This window comes from Myotis daubentonii, chromosome 16, assembly GCF_963259705.1.
Source record: "Myotis daubentonii chromosome 16, mMyoDau2.1, whole genome shotgun sequence".
Taxonomy (NCBI): Eukaryota; Metazoa; Chordata; class Mammalia; order Chiroptera; family Vespertilionidae; genus Myotis; species Myotis daubentonii.
The window spans coordinates 16,800,801-16,821,658 of NC_081855.1; the positions used below are offsets into that span (position 1 = coordinate 16,800,801).

The 20,858-nt window shown below is 49.7% G+C and overlaps 2 protein-coding genes and 4 non-coding genes across 9 annotated transcripts; 2 read left to right on the plus strand and 4 right to left on the minus strand.

The window, feature by feature from the left end:
- The first annotated feature begins 5,763 nt into the window (after positions 1-5,763).
- AURKB (aurora kinase B) lies at positions 5,764-11,864 on the plus strand. 4 transcript variants are annotated; one of them, XM_059668673.1, is made up of 9 exons: positions 5,764-5,864; positions 6,213-6,261; positions 8,001-8,103; positions 8,210-8,249; positions 8,689-8,880; positions 9,168-9,306; positions 9,425-9,573; positions 10,379-10,553; positions 10,706-11,864. In XM_059668673.1, exons 2-9 carry the CDS (start codon positions 6,214-6,216, stop codon positions 10,877-10,879), a joined length of 1,020 nt encoding a protein of 339 aa, XP_059524656.1. In that variant the 5' UTR covers positions 5,764-5,864; position 6,213; the 3' UTR covers positions 10,880-11,864. The 4 variants fall into 4 exon arrangements, with proteins under 4 accessions (XP_059524656.1, XP_059524658.1, XP_059524655.1 ...); XM_059668672.1 differs by having other exon boundaries at positions 5,774-5,864; positions 6,189-6,261; XM_059668675.1 differs by lacking the exon at positions 6,213-6,261 and having other exon boundaries at positions 5,766-5,864.
- Positions 11,865-15,180: 3,316 nt separating this feature from the next.
- BORCS6 (BLOC-1 related complex subunit 6) lies at positions 15,181-17,044 on the plus strand. Its single transcript, XM_059668677.1, has one exon. The coding sequence runs from the start codon at positions 15,354-15,356 to the stop codon at positions 16,413-16,415; it is 1,062 nt and encodes a 353-aa protein (XP_059524660.1). The 5' UTR covers positions 15,181-15,353; the 3' UTR covers positions 16,416-17,044.
- A 667-nt stretch (positions 17,045-17,711) lies between these two features.
- Positions 17,712-17,785, minus strand: TRNAI-AAU (transfer RNA isoleucine (anticodon AAU)). The gene has a single exon. It is a non-coding gene; the product is annotated as a tRNA-Ile (tRNA).
- A 147-nt stretch (positions 17,786-17,932) lies between these two features.
- On the minus strand, positions 17,933-18,006 carry TRNAT-AGU (transfer RNA threonine (anticodon AGU)). The gene has a single exon. It is a non-coding gene; the product is annotated as a tRNA-Thr (tRNA).
- A 230-nt stretch (positions 18,007-18,236) lies between these two features.
- TRNAS-GCU (transfer RNA serine (anticodon GCU)) lies at positions 18,237-18,318 on the minus strand. Its single transcript has one exon. It is a non-coding gene; the product is annotated as a tRNA-Ser (tRNA).
- A 393-nt stretch (positions 18,319-18,711) lies between these two features.
- TRNAW-CCA (transfer RNA tryptophan (anticodon CCA)) lies at positions 18,712-18,783 on the minus strand. Its single transcript has one exon. It is a non-coding gene; the product is annotated as a tRNA-Trp (tRNA).
- Positions 18,784-20,858: the final 2,075 nt, after the last annotated feature.

Consider the following 20,858-nt stretch of genomic DNA (forward strand, 5'->3'; position numbering starts at 1 on the left):
TACAATTTTGCTGACGTGTACTATAGAGTTAGGCCTACAATGGTTGCATGGTTGTGTCTGTATTGGACATTTACAAATCTTTTTCTTGTCATTATTCCCTACTGTATAGGATTCAGTACTACCTGGGGTTACAGGCATCCACTGGGGGACAGTCTGTCCCTGGTGGACAAGGGGGGACTACTGTATTAAACAATCTTCGCATTAAACAATCTTCTAAAGGTAGACATGTTGGTTGTTCAATTGTCTGCACTTTCATTCTTATTACTATTTAAAATGTGGCCATGAACATCTTTGTACGTTCTTATTTCTTTGTCTCTTCTGAATTAGGTCCATGACATAAATTCCTGAAACCCCAGCTCCAGGGTTAAAGATTCTCCATAGCTGAACTGCTCAATGTACTGCTGTCCCAAAGGCTATGTTGCTTTTTCAAGCAAAAACAATCTTTCTTTTGTTTTCTTTTAAAATTAGTTATTGTTCTATTATAGCCTTCTTGTTTTCACGATTTCGGTACAAAATTTCTTTTTATGTTTTAATCACTGCTGATGTTCTCTCCATGCGAACTTGAAGTAGAACAAAATGCTATTAAACACAAATGCTACAAGACTTCTCAGTAGTCACTAAAAGCCCAGAGCCATGCGCATTTTTGCTGCTTGCAGTAAATTGGAAAAACAAAAACAAAAAGATCCAGTCCAGCCACTCCATTGACCTTGTCTTTCCCAGTGGGAAATGTCCTCCTTGCCCTCTCTCTCCTGAACTAACAGTGCCTTTGTTAGTGTGAAAGGCTTGAACTGCTGGAGAGGAATTTGGGTCACCTGCACCAGCAGACACCCACCTGACCAGGCTAGAATCTGTGCCTCACCCTCCTCTCTGCTCAGCTCCCTGGCTCATGCCCCACTTTCTGCCAGAGTGGTCTCTGTGCCCTGCCGGGGTCCAACCCCAGCAGGTCCAGGGGTCCCCAAAGGTGAGGACGGAGTCGGCGAAGACTATCCACCTTCTTCCTACGGTGGAGTCCGATCCATCCCGAGTGCTGGGCGCTTACCTAGGGGTCCCTGTTCGGGCGCCAGATGCCGGGGTCCAACCCCAGCAGGTCCAGGGGTCCCCAAAGGTGTGGACAGAGTCGGCGAAGAAGGAATGACACGGAGACAGCGTTCAGTTGATCAGCAGCCTAGCCAGGATCTCAAGCCCGGATCTCCAGAGAGGTTCTGCTTCGGATCTCCAGCGAGGTTCTGTAGCCATGTTCCCTCGCTAGGTTCTCCAGCAAGGTTCTGTCCAGGCTCTCCAGTCAGGTTCAGTGTCCAGGTTCCAGTCAGGTTCTCCTGCCAATCTCTATAGTCAGGTTCAGTCCAGGATCCCTTGCCATGTTCTCCCGCTAGGCTCTGTCTCTAGGCTCCGAGGCCAGTCCCGGTCCAGGATCCTCTGGCATGCTCTCGCCAGCGAAGTTCTTCTGTGTCTAGGCTCCGTGTAGGTTCTGTCTTCTGAATTCTGTCTCCTGAGTTCTGTGTTCTGAGTTCTGTGTGTTTCTGTCTTGTTACAACTGTATTTATACCAGTTGATTCAATCCTATCAATCTCCATTACAAAGGTTAGGGCGTTTCTTATCTCCATTCCAGGGAGAAAAGATTATGTAGTTTAAGCATGATTGTTAAAGGGATTAATTACCCGCCTGGCACTTAGTTGAGGGGTCCTATTCCCTCCCTAACTTCAGGGGAAAATCCCCACCTGGGGATTCAACCTTTCTCGGAGAGGTGACCTTGGTCAAAACACAGCGCCAAGAAGGTGAGCAAACATATTAAGAACCGTATGCCATATATGCCAGGTCCCTTGAAACAGCAAGGATGGACTGGCTCCCGGCAGTGCCCCGTGTGCCCAGATGGAGACAGACAATCACCTAGCCATTTCTGAAGAAGTTGTATGCTAGACTTGAGAACTGTTGATGACTTAGCCAGGCGACAGCCCAGGATTTCTGGCAATCTAAAGAGGAAGGTGTGTGAGGCATGCAGTTGGCAGGCAGTCCTGCACCTACTTGCTGCCCACCTAGACTAGAGCACCTTGCCTGAATTAATCTATCGCTATATATAAAAGGCTAATATGCAAAGTGTCCAACCGACCGACCGGTCACTATGACATGCACTGACCACTAGGGGGCAGACACTCAACACAGGAGCCGCCATGACTTGCACTGGCCATTTACAGAGAAATGGCACCACAGACCTGGCACCCACAAAGCAACACTCAGCTACTCCCAAGTGGGACACCAGCCCCACCACCACCCCAGAGAGACACCCTACCAAATCGCAATCAACTCTGCCAAGAACCCATGGTGCAAAATGCAGCTCACAGCCCAGCCCAGCTGGGAAATGGTGGCTGTGGGTGCCAGGTAATGACCTCACATAGCAACACCCGGTTTCCTCTCCCTAGTGACTAGCCTCCTTGGAGTTTCTTTAGCCCAGAAACACAACTCGTTTTACAGCCAGGTGGAAACATTTTACACTTTAACCAAATGTCTGTGAAGCGTTTTCCCATGCCTCATCTCATTTGATCCTCACAGAAGTCCTGGAGTAGGTAGATAGGAGACTCAGTGGAATCCTATTTTGTTTTCATTAGCTGGAAAATGGAGATTTAGAAAGCTTAGAAACTTACCCGACTGGAAAGAAGTAAAAAATGGTGGACCTTGAAAATGACTTCAGGTTTTGTCACTGCGCAGAATATAGTCAAACACTGCTACAGTAAAATATTTTACCCTTTGTTCTCCCTACGTGATCTACAATAATAATGTGCTTTGTGTTGGTATTTACTGCTGTGTTGCTGACAATTACCTGAAAGAGAAGTTGAGGTGCTTCACTGGGCTGCTGGGCTGGAAAAAGTTTAGCTAAATCAGAAAGCAGGTCTAATTAAGCAAGTAGAATATATATATATATAGCTAAGTTACTCGTGCATGAGCGTGCATGAGCAATACATATAAAGCTCTCACTGGCGCCAATTGCATGCATGTGTTTCCATCTGTCATTGTGGATTGTGAATTTGGTTGACACTTTTATTATAGAGAAAGGGCAAATAGCGATATTAAAATATTTCTTCTAATTGATTTCCTTTCAATGTGCATGAATTCATACACCAGGCCACTAGTTATTTTATAATGAGATACAAAACAGTAAGTTTCTAACTCTGTCTTTGCTTCTACATTTATTAGTTGACATTAGCTCACGAAGATCCTTTTCTCATCCACTGAGGCCAGCTGATTTATTAATAATAATAAACCATAATAAGTCATAATAATGATAAACATTGAGGGCTTACTGTGGTAGGCCCTGTGCTGAGTGCTTTAGTGACCTTATTTCATGAAATGATGACAGCAACCCTGCAAGGCATTATAACTATGCCCATGTTAGAGCTGACACGCAAAAGAATTGAGCATTTTGCCAAGCAATGCAGATTGTAAGTGGCAAGGCCAGAGGCACTCAAGCCCATAGTCTTTCTGCTACATCCTGCTGCATGCTGTCCCCTCATAGCTCATCTGATGAGTGACTACGGGAAGGTCAGGGGCCCTGGGAGAGAAGCATGGTTGTCAAGTGTGGTTTATGGTCTAGGAGAGGTCTGGGCGTTTTTAGTGATTGACCAAATCCAGCCCACAGACTTGTTTGGTGTCTTATTTGCCAACATTTACAGTTCAGTAAAGTTCACATGTAAATCTAGCTTTCTAGCTTCTGTCCATACTTAGGCTACACTTCCATTAGTAACAATCAACTAGTGCCGCATCTTCCCTTCACCGTTCAGAATGTACTTGGCCGCATTCCCCACCCCTCCCTGTTGCTTTCCCAACACTAAGAACCTATTGTGAGGCATTGTGCCTGGGTAGAATACGCTTGATAAATCCAATACAATAGCTCTGTCCCCTGGAGTCTTTAAATTACTACTTGCACATTATGTCAGAAGATATTGGGCCTTTCAGGGATGTTTGATGGGCCAGCATAAAGTCTGGATTTGCAGCAGGGTGGTCATGACCCTCAAATCTCTATAGATACCTCATCATGCACAGATCTTTGACTTTTTAAATTAATCATGGGCTCCCCAGAATGCAACTGTAAATAACTGTCACACACCTATTTTTACCGCCTCGCCCCCTTGCTGCTTTCCCAGTAACTGTGCCACCTGGCAACCATAAAGGAAATGTTAAGAGAATCCCAGAGAGGACAATCCAGATCTCTAACATTGTTTGGTTCCTGAGCCAACTACCTACTTTTGGATTCCTTGTTATGAAAGAGAACAGAGATCCCTATTGTTTATGTCATTGTTCATTTAGTTTTCTGTCACTTGCAACCAAAAACATTGTGAACTGATCAAGAAACCCATAAGGATTTATTTGGTTTACATTTGGTTGGATCATATGAAACTGGTATTTTTATAGGCCAAAATGATGAACTAGCAGCAGTTTTGCATCATTCAACCTGTAGATGTGTGTCTGTTAGTATGCTTTTGAAAGCAAATAACAGAAATTTTAATTCAGTGCGTTAGGGAAGGAGGCCTGGACTCACTTAAGGAAAGTGCTGAAATAGGCATCCAGGGACTCAACAATATCATCAAGGCCTTAGTTCTGCCCAGGTCTCCTTCTGCCTCCTGCAACGTCAGCTTCAGTGCAGGCTGCGTGGTTTCTTGTCCACCTCTAGCAGGAGAAAAGGAGTTTCTGCCCAGCATTCTGGAAAATTCTAAAACTCCCAGTAAATGGCCCCCTTAGGTCACACGCTTATGCCTGAATTAGTGACCATGATCCTGGATGATCTTGGATGAAAAGGTGTTGACTAGTATAAATCGAACAGAGTCCACTCCTGAACCTGGGATAGGGTCACATCTTTTTCCCAAAACTCTAAGTACTTTCAGGAAGTGGGAATCACTCAGAGAATGGAGGCTGGTTACATAACCACAGTGTCCACTCCAATAGGTCATCAATCTAGGAATTTGGAGTTGGCAGCAACAGAAACAGACAACAGAATGGGAGACAGGAAAAATTAGGGTGTTATTATTTGAAGAAAGAGGACGGGTGCTGGACAGGCAACACCACTTACAAATATCCACTAGTTATTTCGTAGATGGACCCAAAATGAATTTATTTAACCCAACAATGAAATTTGAGGTCGTAAAGGGCAGAGGAAAAGGGAGTGTGACAGGAAGGTGAGAAGTGAGAGTGGGTCCAAACAATGTGGCCTTCATCAGGAGACGCAGAGAAAGGTCTGCTGGTGGGAAATTCTTATTAGGAATGTGAGCGAAGACTTTAAGGAACAAAATAGTAGTGACACAAGAATAAACACACAAGCAAACAAGCAGTATAACGATAAAGAGTCCAGAAGTAGATCCAAGTATCTATGATGACTTCATATGTCAAGGTTAGCATTTACTTAATTATTTTAATTATTTATGTATTCATTCATTCATTCATTCATTCATTCCAAGGGTAGCATTTAAATTCCACTGGAAACAGTGTAGTTTATTTAGCAAATGGCACTGATAACTGGCTCTCCATCTGGCAGAAAACTGTTAGACCCCAGTTCATACACACACAAGGCTACGTTCCAGCAATATTAAAGGTTTAGATTAAGAAGAAGAAAAAAGGACATGAGAATATTTGGTTGGGGCATAAGGGAAACCTGTTTAACGCAGAACCAGAGCGTGCTGCCGCTCTCATTCCGCTGCTTCCATTGGTCCCTCGTGGGCAACGTCCCTGGACAACCAGCCAATGAGAATTGAGCATGGGCGGCGCACTCGGCCAATAGGGCCAAAGCAGGAGATTTGAAAGGGCCTCGGCGGGAGCGCGGAAGGGGCGATTCAGTCGTTCGCCGGCGGCCAGGAGGTTGGCTGTGCCACGGACCTCGGGTGAGCAGACCTCCTTTTGCGCCGGGAGAGGGCTGGTGATCAGGAGGATCTGGGGTCCGTTGGGCGCGCATCCGACCGGCTACTGTGCGCCCCGGGGTAGGGAGAGGGTCCTGGAAAGGGGTGGGGCGTGGAGCAAGGCAGGGCTGTCGGGGCCAGGGGCCGGGTGCGCCCGGGAGCGCCCGGAGCGGTCAGCGTGCTGACCCGCTCCGCTCCCTTTCACCAGCCCCAGGCAACCGCTTCCGGCTAGATAGAATCAATCCGACCCCTCCCTTTCTCGCTCCCTCTTGTTTTCTGCTTCTCACGGCTCTGTTTCCCTTTGCTCAGCTCTCCTCCCCCTTTCCCTCTAAGGATGACCCAGAAGGAGAACGCCTACCCGTGGCCCTACGGCCGGCAAACGGTAAGGGCTTTGCTACTTCCCCTTCCCCAACCCGCATGGCGAGTTCCTGCTTGGAGAGGTGAGACCCTGCAGAAGGCGATCTCCAAGCACTTCCTTTGCCCTTGTGCTCCCAGCGTTTGCTGGCGGCACTTGGTCTGCTTATCTGCAGCCACATCCCGCCGAGGGTTGCCAGCTTGAATCTGAGGACCTCTGGGCTTAACCTGCCTGTTACATACAAACGGTAACTGACTGAGCCGCCAGGGTCGGCCCTTTAGGCCACGATGACCAACCCTTGTCCTGAAAGTAACAGGCTTAATCGTTTTGGAATTTATTTTAAAGACGGGTGTGAGATAAGGATCTAAATCGATTTATTTTTCCGGTTGTTCCAACACCTTTCATTGAAGAGTCACTCTACCCTCTCATTTGAAATGCCACCTTTATTATTATATTCAGTTCCCACATCTATGTGAGTCTATTTCTCGACTCTGTTTTGTCCAACTGGCTTATTTGCAAATTCTATACTCATGTTCCCTGGGGACAGGCTTTTAGGGCCCCTCAGACTGTCTTCCTCTCTTGGCTAAAGGAGGAAGGCAGGCAGGCGTCACACAAGCTTTGCTCCATGTGTAGGGCCTGGGTATCCTGGAGGGTCCATCTGCCCCCTGTCCACCAGCTCCCTCCCTCATGGAGTACTGAATGAGTCTGTGAGACTGGAGGCTGACTGAGAAACCATTGTCACTCCTACAGTGGTCACTCCCAAAAGACAGTTTTGTATATTTCCCAGAATTTGAAAGTGGTCCAAGGTCATCAGAGTATTCCCGTAGTGTCTCTAACGTCTGTTGTTGCAAAGGGGTAGATACTGGCATTTGCTGACTATTCAAGGCCTCCGGGACCTTATCCAAGCCTTAATAGACTGAGATTTTTTTTTAAATGTTTTTAATAAATGGTATAGTATATATTTGTGTTGCATATTTCAGAAGTTCATTCTTTTCCATTGCAGAGGAGTGGTCTGTTCATGTGAATATGCCATCGTTTATTTACACGTTGGTAGACATTTGGGTTGCTCCCAGGTTTTGACTGTTATGAATTAAGCTGTTGTGACATTTTTGTGCATCTCATTATTGATTTTGAGAGAGAGAGAGAGAAACATCTATGTGAGAAATGTCTCTTGGTTGCCTCCCACACATGCCCTGGACCAGGGATCAAACCCACAACTTGGGTATGTGCCCTGACCAGGAATCGAACCTGTCACCTTTTGGTGTACAGGATGACGCTCCAACCAGCTGAGCGACACTGGCCAGGGTTGAACTGAGATTTTTAGGGGACTGAGAAGGTCTCTGTGCTAAAACTCCTTGAATTATGGATGTTCATTACCCCAGCCTTCTACTGCCCGGGGGTGGGGGGGCAGCTGGGCGAATCAGTCAAGGTATGAGGTTATGAATAGGACTATAGAGGTTGGATAGCTTCATGCTTGAGAATGTGGTGCGGGCCAGGCCCAAGAGGTGAAATGTTAGGTATTGGGGTAAGTCCTTTGCTCCGTATCTTAGGCTGACTTGGCTTGTGTATGAATAACCCATTAATATGGGGTTCTGAGCAGATTATTGGGGCTGAACAGCAATAGTGTGGTCTCACTGTTCCTCTTTGAACTGGGGTTGGGTGGGTGGGGGTGGCTCCGTAGCAAATACTGAAGTGCTGCTTGCAGCACATTCCAACCCGGTCACTGGGACAAAGGCACCCTCAGAGCCCCCTGTGCTCCTTCCCAGGCTCAGTGTGGCCTGAACACCCTGCCACAGAGAGTCCTCCAGAAGGACCCTACCACCCCGTCTTCGCTCGTCCTCATGAGCCGCTCCAATGCCCAGCCCACAGGTAACTGGGACTCGGGGAAGAGGATTGCCTGAGGGGACTCGAGTCTGGGAGGGTGCAGGGATGAAAATGTTAAAGGACAGCCTCAACGTACCGGTTCTTTTCTTAGCTGCCCCTGGCCAGAACAGCAATGGGACACCCAACTTAATGTAAGTGCCCAAGCCGTCGGGTGGCAAGGGTGAGGGTGGGGCAGGGAACAGGTGGGAAATGAGGGAGGTGGAAGCTGAGGGCAGGAGGAACAGGGATGCGGCCGGAAAGCCTGATCTATCTTCAGCTCCCTTGGGAGAGCAGCGGGGCTGAGGAGCAGAGAGAAGGCAGACACCTCAGGTCAGGGGTCCTCAAACTACGGCCCGCGGGCCACATGCAAATACAAATATTGTATTCGTTCCCGTTTTGTTTTTTTACTTCAAAATAAGGTATGTGCAGTGTGCATAGGAATTTGTTCATAGTTTTTTTTTAAACTATAGTCCAGCCCTCCAACGGTCTGAGAGACAGTGAACTGGCCCCCTGTTTAAAAAGTTTGAGGACCCCTGCCTCAGGTGGCCCACAAACCCTTGCTCAGGTGCCTTCCCCCCACTCTCTGATCAGGCGGTCCTTCACGATCGATGACTTTGAGATCGGGCGTCCTCTGGGCAAAGGCAAGTTTGGAAATGTGTACTTGGCCCGGGAGAAGAAAAGCCGTTTCATCGTGGCGCTCAAGGTCCTCTTCAAGTCTCAGATAGAGAAGGAGGGTGTGGAGCACCAGCTTCGCAGAGAGATCGAAATCCAGGCCCACCTACAGTATGGTCACTGCCCTCGGCGCCAGAGCCCCTCTGCCCCCCGCCCCCCAGCTCCTCTCAGCCCCACCTCATCCGGACCGCTTTCTCTGCGGCTGTGGCCACGTAGCCCCACTGAGCTCTCGATTGCAGCCAGAGCCTTGAGCCCAGAGACCTGTCTCCAGTTCTCCCTGGCCACTTCCAGCCCTGGTGTCCCCAGCCTGGTCCAACTTTGACCTGTACGGGACCTGTCAGCGTCCCCATTTCCTTATGCCCGGATGTGGCCTGAGGCCTCTATGTCTCTCCTCCCAGGCATCCCAACATCTTGCGTCTCTACAACTATTTCTATGACCGGCGAAGGATCTACCTGATTCTGGAGTATGCCCCCCGCGGGGAGCTCTACAAGGAGCTGCAGAAGAGCCGCACTTTTGACCAGCAGCGAACAGCCACGGTTGGGAAGGGGTGGGCACCTGGGACGCCCACAGTGGGCCTGAGGCTGGGGGCAGGGGGGGTGCTGCTGGCCGCTGGAGGCCCGTCCTGGTCTGACCGCCTGTCACTGGCCTTCCCAGATCATGGAGGAGCTGGCGGACGCGCTGATGTACTGCCACCAGAAGAAGGTGATCCACAGAGACATAAAGCCGGAGAACCTGCTCCTGGGGCTCCAGGGGGAGCTGAAGATCGCGGACTTTGGTTGGTCTGTACACGCCCCCTCCCTGAGGTATGTTGTGCCGGGAGGCCAGCCCCGGGTGAGGGTGAGGCCGGGAGGTTCGGATCTTGTTACCTAGAAACATTGGGGTTTGTCCTCGTGTAAATATATAGCCAGACATAGCAATATCTTTACAGAAACAGGAGGCTCGGTTTTGTTGCCCAGATGTCTTATTCAATATATTGGGGCCCTCTTGCCATATTGAGAATACTCCCATATCATTTTTTTTAAAATATATATATTTTATTGATTTTTTTACAGAGAGGAAGGGAGAGGGATAGAGAGTTAGAAACATCGATGAGAGAGAAACATCGATCAGCTGCCTCCTGCACACCCCAGACTGGAGATGTGCCCACAACCCAGGTACATGCCCTTGACCGGAATCGAACCTGGGACCCCTCAGTCCGCAGGCCGACACTCTACCCACTGAGCCACACCGGTCAGGGCTCCCATGTCATTTTTAATGGCTCCCTACTGTTGCAGAGCAGAGCTATAATGTGATTTATCTCAGTAGGACATGCTTGATGGGCATTAAAGTTGTCTCCAATTTTTCCTTTAATTCTAAGGTGAGCGTTGCCCTCTCACCTGATTATTTTAAGACACATCCGTGAGTTTGGAAATGCTGGGCAGGGTATAAACCCACCTCTGGGGCTTTGGTTTGTGGCTTCACCACTGCCACCCCACAAGCCCTGTCGGACCAGGTCTGTTGCATCCCTGTGCGTCCTGGGGTCTTGGCTCACTGTTGTCAGGCAACTAGGAAAGGAGAGGCCATTTGTCTCTGGGATCCCTGCCCACCCCCCCACCCCACCCCACCCAGGAGGAAGACCATGTGTGGCACCCTGGACTACCTGCCTCCAGAGATGATTGAGGGGCGCACGCACAATGAGAAGGTGGATCTGTGGTGCATCGGAGTGCTCTGCTACGAGCTGCTGGTGGGAAACCCCCCCTTTGAGAGCGCTTCACACAATGAAACCTATCGGCGCATCGTCAAGGTGCGAGGGCTGACCCAGGGGTCAGGGGCTGGGAGTGTGAAGAACATACCAGTAGTTGTGGGGCCTAGCCCTCCAGATAGAACGAGCAGTCAGGGGAAAGCAGCCAGGATGAAACCAACGGGCCCTTTCTTCTCCTTTCTCTGCCTCTGCAGGTGGACCTGAAGTTCCCCCCTTCTGTGCCCGTGGGAGCCCAGGACCTCATCTCCAAGCTGCTCAAACATAACCCCTCAGACCGTCTGCCTCTGGCCCAGGTCTCAGCCCACCCTTGGGTCCGGGCCCACTCTCGGAGGGTATTGCCACCCTCGGCCCTTCAGTCCGTCCACTGAATCGTCCGTCATTTACTGAGCTGCGTCTGTTTGTATGTCTGTATATAGTATGTGTAGTTGGAAGGAGGGGGTCTCTGGCTTGTCCCCTTATCTGTCTCCTGCCTCCTTTTTATTTAATAAAGGCTGTAGCTTTTTGTAATGATGAGTGCAGGTGTTATAGGTGGAGACTTTGCTGGGATGAAGCTGTCCCCTGTGGGAATAGTTGCCCAGGGATGCCAAGGATGGGTACTGGATTACTGCCCCTGGTAGCACCCTGCCCTCAGCTCTGATACCGACCTGGTCAGCTCCCAGCCACCTTGTCCCCACTGTCTTTTCTCTCCTCTGCTCTGACTCCCAGGGTCTCGGGGTGCTGGGACCTCGGCTGTACTCTGCTAAGCCTGACCTCTGCCCACCTCTGACTTCTCACTCTCAATTGTCTGACCTCTAGTCTTTCTCCTGGTTCAGCCCCTGCCAACCTAGGAGCCACTGGACAGTGCTGTCCCTAGCAGTGGTGTTTCCCTGCTCTGGTCAGGATCTAGTACGAGAGCAAAGAGAAGCAGCACTGATGGTGTCTCACTCCTGACTAAGGTTTCACTGTTAAGGATGATGTTTATGGTAGGTTTGCCCTCATTTTACAGTTAAGGCAACTGAGACACATGATCTGCCCAAAGTCACACAACTAGCGAGTGGGGTAGCCCAGTTTTAAAACTCCGCATTTAATGGAGTAATGGTGTAATGCTGCCTTTTCACAGCAAGCACATTTATTATGTATATATGATGTATATATACGCACACACATATTTCACAGAAGTGGAGCAAGAATTCGTTTTTGCTTTTACTAAACCTTTATCAGGTTAAGGTGGGACTATTCTCTTTCTACTTTGCAAAGGGTTTGGTTTTTTTGTATCAGGTGTTGACTTTCATCAAATGTTTTTTCTGTATTAATGATTTGCTCTTCCAATCAATGTGGTGAAATACATCAATAAATGTTCTAATCTTTATTTTACCTCAGTTTTTCGTGCTGTATTCGATTCCCAGAATTCTCAGAGCTAGAGTAACAAAATGCCACCAACTTGGCGATCTAAAACAACAGGAATTTACCTGGGCAGCTCTGGAGGCCCCAAATCAAGGCACCCGTAGTCCCACCCTCCCTTTGAGGGCTCGAGGGGAAAATCCTTGCCTCTTCCAGCTTCAGGTGGCTCTAGGCATTTTTTTTTTTAATCCTCACCCGAGGAAATGTTTTTTCCATTGATTTTTGATTTCCAGAGAGAGGGAAAGATAGAGAAAAATACCGATGTGAGATTGGTTGCCTCCTGCATGTGCCCCGAAGGCCCTGGTGGGGGAGGAGCCTACAACGGAGGTAGCTAACGTGATCTGAATCAAACCTGGGACCCTTCGGTCCGCCCCGCAGACCAGTGCTCTATCCACTGAGCCAAACCAGCTAGGGGCTTCAGGCATTTCTTGGCTGTGGTTCCATAACTCCAATCTCTGCTTCCGTTTTCACATGGCCTTCCTTTCTCTGTCTCTCTTCTGTGTCATAAGAACACTACTCATTTGATCTGCAGCCCACCCAGATAACCCAGGATGATCTCAAGGTCCTTAATTACATCTGCAAAGACACTTTTCAAAAAAACTGCACATTCATCGGTTCATTAGGGTATAGACACAGCTTCTTGGAGGCCACCATGCAATCTGCTACACATGCCCATAGAGGAACAACTGAATGATGTTCTAAGCCTTAGAATCTAAGGCTTTTTTTTTATTTTAAAGCAGCCTGCTTATTTCTCTTTTCCCTGAGATAGCCAATTCCAAATCTTTTTTTAAAAATATATTTTATTGATTTTTTTACAGAGAGGAAGGGAGAAGGAGAGGGATAGAGAGTTAGAAACATTGACGGGAGAGAAACATCAATCAGCTGCCTCCTGCACACCTCCTACTGGGGATGTGCCCGCAACCAAGGTACATGCCCTTGACTGGAATCGAACCTGGGACCTTTCAGTCCGCAGGCCGACACTCTATCCACTCAGCCAAACCAGTTAGGGCCAATTCCAAATCTTTTTGCTATTTTTTTTTTAAATATATTTTATTGATTTTTTACAGAGAGGAAGGGAGAGAGATAGAGAGTTAGAAACATTGATGAGAGAGAAACATCGACCAGCTGCCTCCCGCACATCTCCCACTAGGGATGTGCCCGCAACCCAGGCACATGCCCTCGACCGGAATCGAACCTGGGACCCCCCAATCCGCAGGCCGACGCTCTATCCACTGAGCCAAACCGGTTCCGGCTGCTATTTTTTTTTTTGTTGTTGTTGTTTTATTTTGCTCTTAGTATTTACCATCTATTTCCAAATCACATGTTTCTGTAGCTATTTCATAAATCTCCAGTTTTAGGTATTTATTACCTATTATTTACCAGCTATAAAACGTAAGGATTGAACTCCTTTACCTCTGTGCCACGATGTATATATGTTCACAGGTTCTGTCCTTGCATCCTTCGGATGTAGTTACATCATGGTTTTGGTAAGACTGATTCACTGGACAATAGTTACTGAGTGCCTTCGAGATCCCAGGCTCTCTCCTAGAGGCTGGAGGTAAAGCAGTGAATAAAAGGAAGAAAATCCTCTAAGCTCATGGGCTTTGCAAATCTCGAGGATCCATGTCCGGTGTTTGGATTATCATGAGATGCTAGCCAAGCTGACTCATGTGGCATTCTAGTATTTTTCTCTCTTGTACAGCTTTTGACTGTCCCTGAAGTTGTTGTCTTATTTGCTCATTTTCCTATGTATAGGTCACTAATCCATCTCCAAGTTCTCCTTCAGTGTGAGCACTTTACAGCTGTCAACATCCATCAAAGTGTCATTTTACTGCATCACACAGGCCTGATATGGAGTACAGTATTTTGTGTTTTTCAGGTCTCAATATTCCCTAATTACCATTATGACTTCTTCTCTGATCCAAAAGTATTTCAAAGGTGTTTCTAAAATTCCAAACACACAGCTTACCCCTACCTGTGCTCTGCCCCATTTCTCCTTTGCCCTCACCGCCAAGCCTGCCAGGCAAATGCCCTGTGCTTGCCACTCCTAATTCTTAGGCTCCAGGCTTCACTACCCCAGGGGTTGGGTTTGAGCCCTGTATTATCTCTAAAGACTGTTAACTTACACAAATTAAGTGAGTTCATTCACATAAATAAATAAGGTGAAATTCCACTACTAATACCAGTTTGGTAACATCTTTCTAGTCTTCTTTCCATTTACATTCATATCCATATTATCCCTATACTTCTAGAAAACAGCATTTTTGCCTTTAGCATGTGAGGTTTCGTTAAATAGTATTGACCTGTATGTATTGTTTTGTCACTTCCTTTTGGCCCTTATGATGCCTTAGAACAGTGGTTCTCAACCTGTGGGTCATGACCGCTTTGGCGGTCGAACGACCCTTTCACAGGGGTCGCCTAAGACCATCCTGCATATCAGATGTTTACATTACGATTCATAACAGTAGCCACATTACAGTTATGAAGTAGCAACGAAAATAATGTTATGGTTGGGTCACAACATGAGGAACTGTATTTAAAGGGCCAGAAGGTTCTCTATGACAGTTCAGATAGATGTTTTGTAAAACTGCCATATTATAATACTTAATATGCAGGTTCCTAGGTTTTTAAGAAAGCTATTCTGTTGATGGAAACGTAGACTATTGTCAGTGTGTTGTACTATGGCCGAGTCTTTTACGCCTGGGAAATGTCCAATAGATTTTGCCCAGTTGCTCTCCAAAGTGGTGGGGCAACTCACACTCCCGCCAGCACTAAGGTAGTGTGCCCACTTTCCTGCACCCCCGTCAGGGGTGTTGGTTTTTCACTCCCCAAGTCACCAAAGCTCCTTAGGCATGCCATATCTGTTCCCATCTCAGGGTCTGTCTAGAATGCCATTGGCAGCCTATTTTGAGCCTGAGTCCAACAAGGTCTGTGAGCCGAGGACGGCGGTACGAACCACTCATGTTCTGCTGAAGTTGTTTTCATCCTGACGCACTAGAGGCGGTTCAATCCCGATGGTCCGAGCGGGACACACTACGTATTTCCATCCCAACCATCTCTCTCAGGTCCTCCAAGTCTGAGCCTTACACGTGCGGTTGCTAAGCAACGACTGTGGGCGTGGCCCTTTGGGCATAAAGAGTCGGAGCCCCGCCCTTGGCGGACGCCGGTATTTCGGGATCTTGATCTTTCAAGTCCTCCCCCTCAACTTTCTCAATGGGCGGGGCTACGACGGCAGCTGTCACCTCCTCTCCGCCCCGCTGGCTCTCACGTGTGTCCGGGTCTTCGAGAGCAGCTCTTTTCCGGGACTTCCTGGTCGCCGTGACCAATCAGAGTGTTGTTTCCGTCCTTGCCGTGGTCGGCCCGCAGGCCCCGGCGCTCCTCTCCCTACGCCTCTTAAAGGCGCCGCCGCCGCCTCGGGAGCCCGGGCGCACCAATTCCTCGGGTCCTGTCTCCAGCTGCAGTATGGAGGCGTCCCACGGGCGGCCTGGGCCCGAGTCAGACCTTCTGACTTTGGGGAGACAGCGAGCCGCGGTCTTCGGCGGCGGGCCGGGCCGAGCGCCTTCTGAACCGCCCTCAGGCTTCCGGGTGTCGCGAGAGGAAGAAGCCGAGAACGTTGGAGGCTCGAGCCGCCACGCCAGGGCGTCCCCTAAGACTTCGAGCTGCGGCGTCGTCCACTGGCCGGGACCCGAGGCTCCGGAGAACGAGCTCGGCCGCACAGTGATGCTGTGTGGACCCGGGAGCCACCCGGGAGCGCCGGATCCCGAGCACCACCCGCACGGGTCTTCCATCCGCCAGGACCCCGAGCCGCCCGAGGACAAGCCTGTGTCCGAAACGATCGGCCGTCGAGGAGGCCCGGGAGGCGGCGGGATGGATGTTGAGCCGGAGGAGGAAGACGACGAGGGGGCGGCCGGCCGGGCTGGCAGATCGTTCTCCAGCCGACTCCAGGACAGCCGCAGCCTGGACGGGCTGAGCGGGGCGTGCGGCGGCGGCCCTGGGTCCCCAGCGGCTGCGGAGTCCGGCGCGGGTGGCGGGCGTCGCGCCACCATCTCCAGCCCCCTGGAGCTGGAGGGCACGGTGAGCCGCCAGGGCGACCTCACCCATTTTGTCGCCAACAACTTGCAACTCAAGATCCGTCTGAGCAGCACCTCTCAACCCCCGCCCCCTGCCCCTGCGCCGCCCTGTTCAGCGCCCTCGTCCACCCCGGCCATCCCCCCCATCGACCCGGACGTGCTGCGGGACCTGGAGCGGCTGAGTCGGGAGCTGGGCGGCAGGGTGGACCGTCTGCTTCGCGGGCTGGGTGGCGCGGTGCAGGAGCTGACAGCCCTGAGCGTGGGCTGCATCCAGACCTACCGCGACGCCGTGGACTCCCTAGGCGAAGCCGTGGACATGAGCATCAAGGGGATGTACACCCTGCTGGCGCGCTGCGAGGAGCTGGAGAGGGCTCTGCAGCCGGTGCAGGGGCTGGCGCGCCAGGTCCGGGATATCCGACGCACCCTGGAAGTGTTGGAGGCTCTGTGCAAGTGACCAGGAGGGCGAGAGAGACCAGGCCAGGGCCCAGTAGGATCCTAAGGACTCTTCAAGATGCATTTAGCAGGCCGGCGTCCGCTCGCTGGGCCGTATGCAGGTGTATCTGGGAAGTTCTAAAGGCTTTCCTGGTGGGAGGTGATGATGCTCAGCTTCTATTCAGTTGGCCATCTGTAGCTACGTTGTTTTCCTCAGCTCTTCTCTAACTAAAGCACCGTCCCTGGGAACCCAGGGCTTCAGGTCTGGGCTTGAGAGACATGCTAGGTGGGATCAAGAAAGGGGAACAGAGGCCCCAGCCCCCACTGTGCCCACTCTGACTCCAGTATCACATCTCAGGTGCCAGGAGCGATGGGAGTTTGAGAGGTCCTTGGTCACACACCTGCAGATGGATAGCCTCCTGCGTTTGCCCGCGGGCCCCCTACCATCCCGTTTCAGCCAGACCAGGGTGGAGCTAGAAGGAATGCATTGCATGGTAGAGGGGGTGAGTTGGGAGTGGTCTCACTGCTCTCAGGATTCAGTAGAATTGTTGCTGGTTTTGAAGCCCACCTGTTGTGGAGTGTTCTAATCAGTTTTAACTTTCTGAGTTTTTGTGGAATTAAAGTGCTGCTGCTGCTGCTGCTAAGGCTGAAGCTGTGTCTGTGTGGCGTTACGCGGATTGATGAGCCAAAAAGAATGGGAATAAGGGTCCGTCTTTTTCTTGGAGCTCCCTTGGGGTCGGTGCTGGGAGTGAGGTGGGGGACCCAGGCCAAGTGGGGAAGGATATCGTTCCGGCTCTTAGACATCAGGTCTGAGGGGAACTGCAGGACACAAACATGACCCAGAGATCCGATAAAAGCAGAAACGAAGCCAGGTGCTCCAGAAGAGAAAAGGAAGGGATTGTCTTCTCAGATGCTAATACGCCTTAGTCCGGGAGGGACTGGGTGAACTGGACATTTTATCTGTGGAGAAAGATGGGGGAAACTTGTTAGCTCCATTCCTGATCCCATTTCCCACACTGCACTGATCAGTGCCGAATGTATGGTTTGAGACAATCTTTGTTCCAACCCCTGGCACCCTTCTGTTTACAGTTCACATAGTAAGTTCCAGCAGCCACCATGTTATGGTCAGGAGATTTAGAAAGAGATCACAGAAAGACATCCAGTTTAGTTTTAATATCATCCTGTTTCAGAAAACACTAGCACTTTGGACTGTGCCTCAACATGTTTTCCTTTTGAATGTAAAGAATTCCGGGGGTGGAAATGTTCTACGAGCCTTTTTAAATTCAAGCAGTGAAAACTGTTAAAAAGGATTACTTACTGGCCCGTACGGGGATCGAACCCGCGACCTTGGCGTTATTAGCACCACGCTCTAACCAACTGAGCTAACCGGCCAGTGGCGCTCTAGAGTGCCATAAAATACTATATAGATTTCACAATGCGTTCTGCTAGAAAAATTAATAATAAATAGAATTCGAAGACTAAATTACCAAGCATTACAGCTACTCTTCTCGCAGTCTTAGCAAAAGACACTACCCACTGAGGCACCGCTGGGATTCGAACCCAGGATCTCCTGTTTACTAGACAGGCGCTTTAACCAACTAAGCCACGGCGCCTAGTGCTGCGGTGTGTGGGAACCTCATTTCTTGGCCAGGTCAGCTCCAGAGCAGGTAAGTTAATGTCCAGTGTTTTTTTAGAACCAATTTTGCCCATACCGGAAAATGCAGAAGGGACGAAGACCCCAACTGTTAGCGAGAATGAACGAGTGACACGGAAATTGAATGTGGGCAAACGGAAAATAAGAGGAATTCTTACTTTCGGATTACAAAATTTGGCAGACTTAGATCGACGAGGATGGGATTCGAACCCACGCGTGCAGAGCACAATGGATTAGCAGTCCATCGCCTTAACCACTCGGCCACCTCGTCCACGACAAGTGAACCTCGTCTGCTCCCTCTGAGGTCTGAACTCTTACTCCGCAATAAAAATTAAAAAAAAATGACATGTTGCGAATTCATTCCTTGAGATCCTGCCCAGCACTGCGGAGCCGATACGCAGAACGTTGAACTGACCGAGCTACATTCTCGCCTGCGCGAGCTCCCGACTCTGTTCTGGGTTGAGCGAAAGGGAACTTGCGCCGTCCCTACGACCCTGGACCTGCCGCAAAAAACGCGAGATTGCTGGGCTCTCTCCACGGGACGGCGCGATGCTTCGCGTCAGGAGACCTCTCCTTCCGGCCCCTACAAGGTGCTGCTTCTCCTACTTGATCGCTGGAGCTCATAGTTGAAAATGTGGAAATAAAGAAAAAGCAACCAAAAACTTGACCCCGACGTGATTTGAACACGCAACCTTCTGATCTGGAGTCAGACGCGCTACCGTTGCGCCACGAGGTCGACCGGCCTCTGGGCTGGTCAGGTCTCCTCATAACCACTGGATGTTGTTGTTTCCAGGTGGCCGGGGTCTCAGGGATCGAAGAGTAAGAGCCTAAGGCCTGCCTGAACTTCCGGCGTCAAACTTGCGTTGTAGGGCGAGCTGGGCACACTGACCCGGCAGTGGCTTTGCGAGCTCCGGGCTCAGCAGTCCCTCCGACCCCTCCCCGGGCGTCGGTGGCCCAGAGCTGGTTACCTGGGAGACCCAGGACTCACAGCACGTCAGGGAAGGACATGCGCAAAAACGGCTGATTAATAAAATCAGTACGTGAAAAAGTGATGGGGCACTTCATACTGGTTGCTGAAATCTGAGCCCACTACTCAGATTTAACACCAGAAAAAGAGAGAGGAGCAGGCATTACGTCTCTCCTGCTGTAACGGGGTAAGCACAAGCCACCACTCATGATGTATTTTTACCAGAAAGCTAAACGTGAGACTGATCTGACAACCAGTTCACAGGAAACACAGAGCACAGAGGAACAAGTCAAATAACCCGATCAGAACACAGCCCATACGTGGCCCAGTGTCTCCAACAGATGATTGCAAGAAAAGAAAACTAGGAGGAAGGAGGGGTGAGGAAGAAGAACCTAAGAGTAAAAGAGACTTATGGGGTGGGGGTGGGGGGCACATATGTAATACGTTCAACAATACAGATTTTAAAAAGAGAGATTATGAGACACATTGACCAAGTACAATGTGTGAACTTTATTTGGACCCTGATTCAAGCAAAGTGTGAAAATCAAAAAACAAAATATGTGTGAGTGGGCAATTTGAACCTATCTGGTGATATCTGGAATTTACTTCAAAATAATCTAATAGTGCTGAGAGGAAAAGTATAGAGGAAGCAAGGTAGGTCTCAAAGAGGATCGTTATATTATTTTCACTTTTACATATGTTTACATTTTTCCATGATAAATTTTTTTCTAAGTTCTTTTATGACCAGTTCAAATGGGAACATGTGGGTTCGAGAGAGTACACCCAGTCACCTGCAGTACCTCCTATGGCCACAGGCAGGCTCCAAAACTCAAGCTTTTGAGAAGATTTCTCTAGGGCACTTTCTGTGAGCCAAGGTCATTGAAAATCACAGGACAGACCTAACTGCCTTCTCATGGTTAATTCACAACGTGAATTCTTACTATCTAGTAGTTCCTCTAGGCAGGAAGCCTATTATTAGGCGAATAACTCCCCAAACTTCCAGCTTGCTGGGGCCCCAAATTTGTCATCCTTGCACCCCTCCCGTTTTCTCACCTATTCACAGCCCCTTGGTCAGACCTTCTTATCTTCTTGATTCCTTCCACTTCATTCTACCTTCTTGACCCACCCTGGTCCAATCTCATCCTGGCCTTCCTGGATAACTTTATGGCTTCTTCACTGGCCTTCTGCTTAAAAATCTTAAAATCCACTCTCCAGTCTGGCTGGTGTGGCTAAATGGTTGAACAAGGACCTATGAACTAGGAGATCATGGTTCCATTCCCGGTCATTGATGTTTCTCGCTCTTCCCTTCCTCTCTGAAATCAATAAAAATATGTGTTAAAATCCACGCTCCGTGTTGCAACCAACGTTACCTTCTAGAATACAAATCTGACATGTCCCTCCCCAGGGCTGCAAGGCTGGAGTGATCCGACCCTCCCACCTCCCCTGGGTCTTTTCTCCCCCTTCCATTGCTAACCCTCAAACACAGCGGCTTCTATTCTGTTCAACAAGCTGGACTTGGCACTTGCTGCTTCTCCACCCGGAATGCCCTTTCCCCAGATTTCACACCGGCTCCTCTTCGTTTTCTTTGTCCCGGGGCCTCACACTGCGAAAGCAGGTCCCAGTCTCCCCGCTTCCATACCGTGCTTTTCCTCTGTGAACAGTCAGACTTGGTGAACTGCCACTGAGGGAACTTGGCTCCGAGGGCCTGGGCTTTCTATTTCCAGGAGAAAAAGCCTGTAAGTTACAGAGGGAAGAAAGGCAGGTTCAGGTACGGGGTCCTCGGAAAAGCAGGGGCCGGACAACCTAGGGACACCCCCCTCTCCACGTTCGGTTCCCTACGTCTC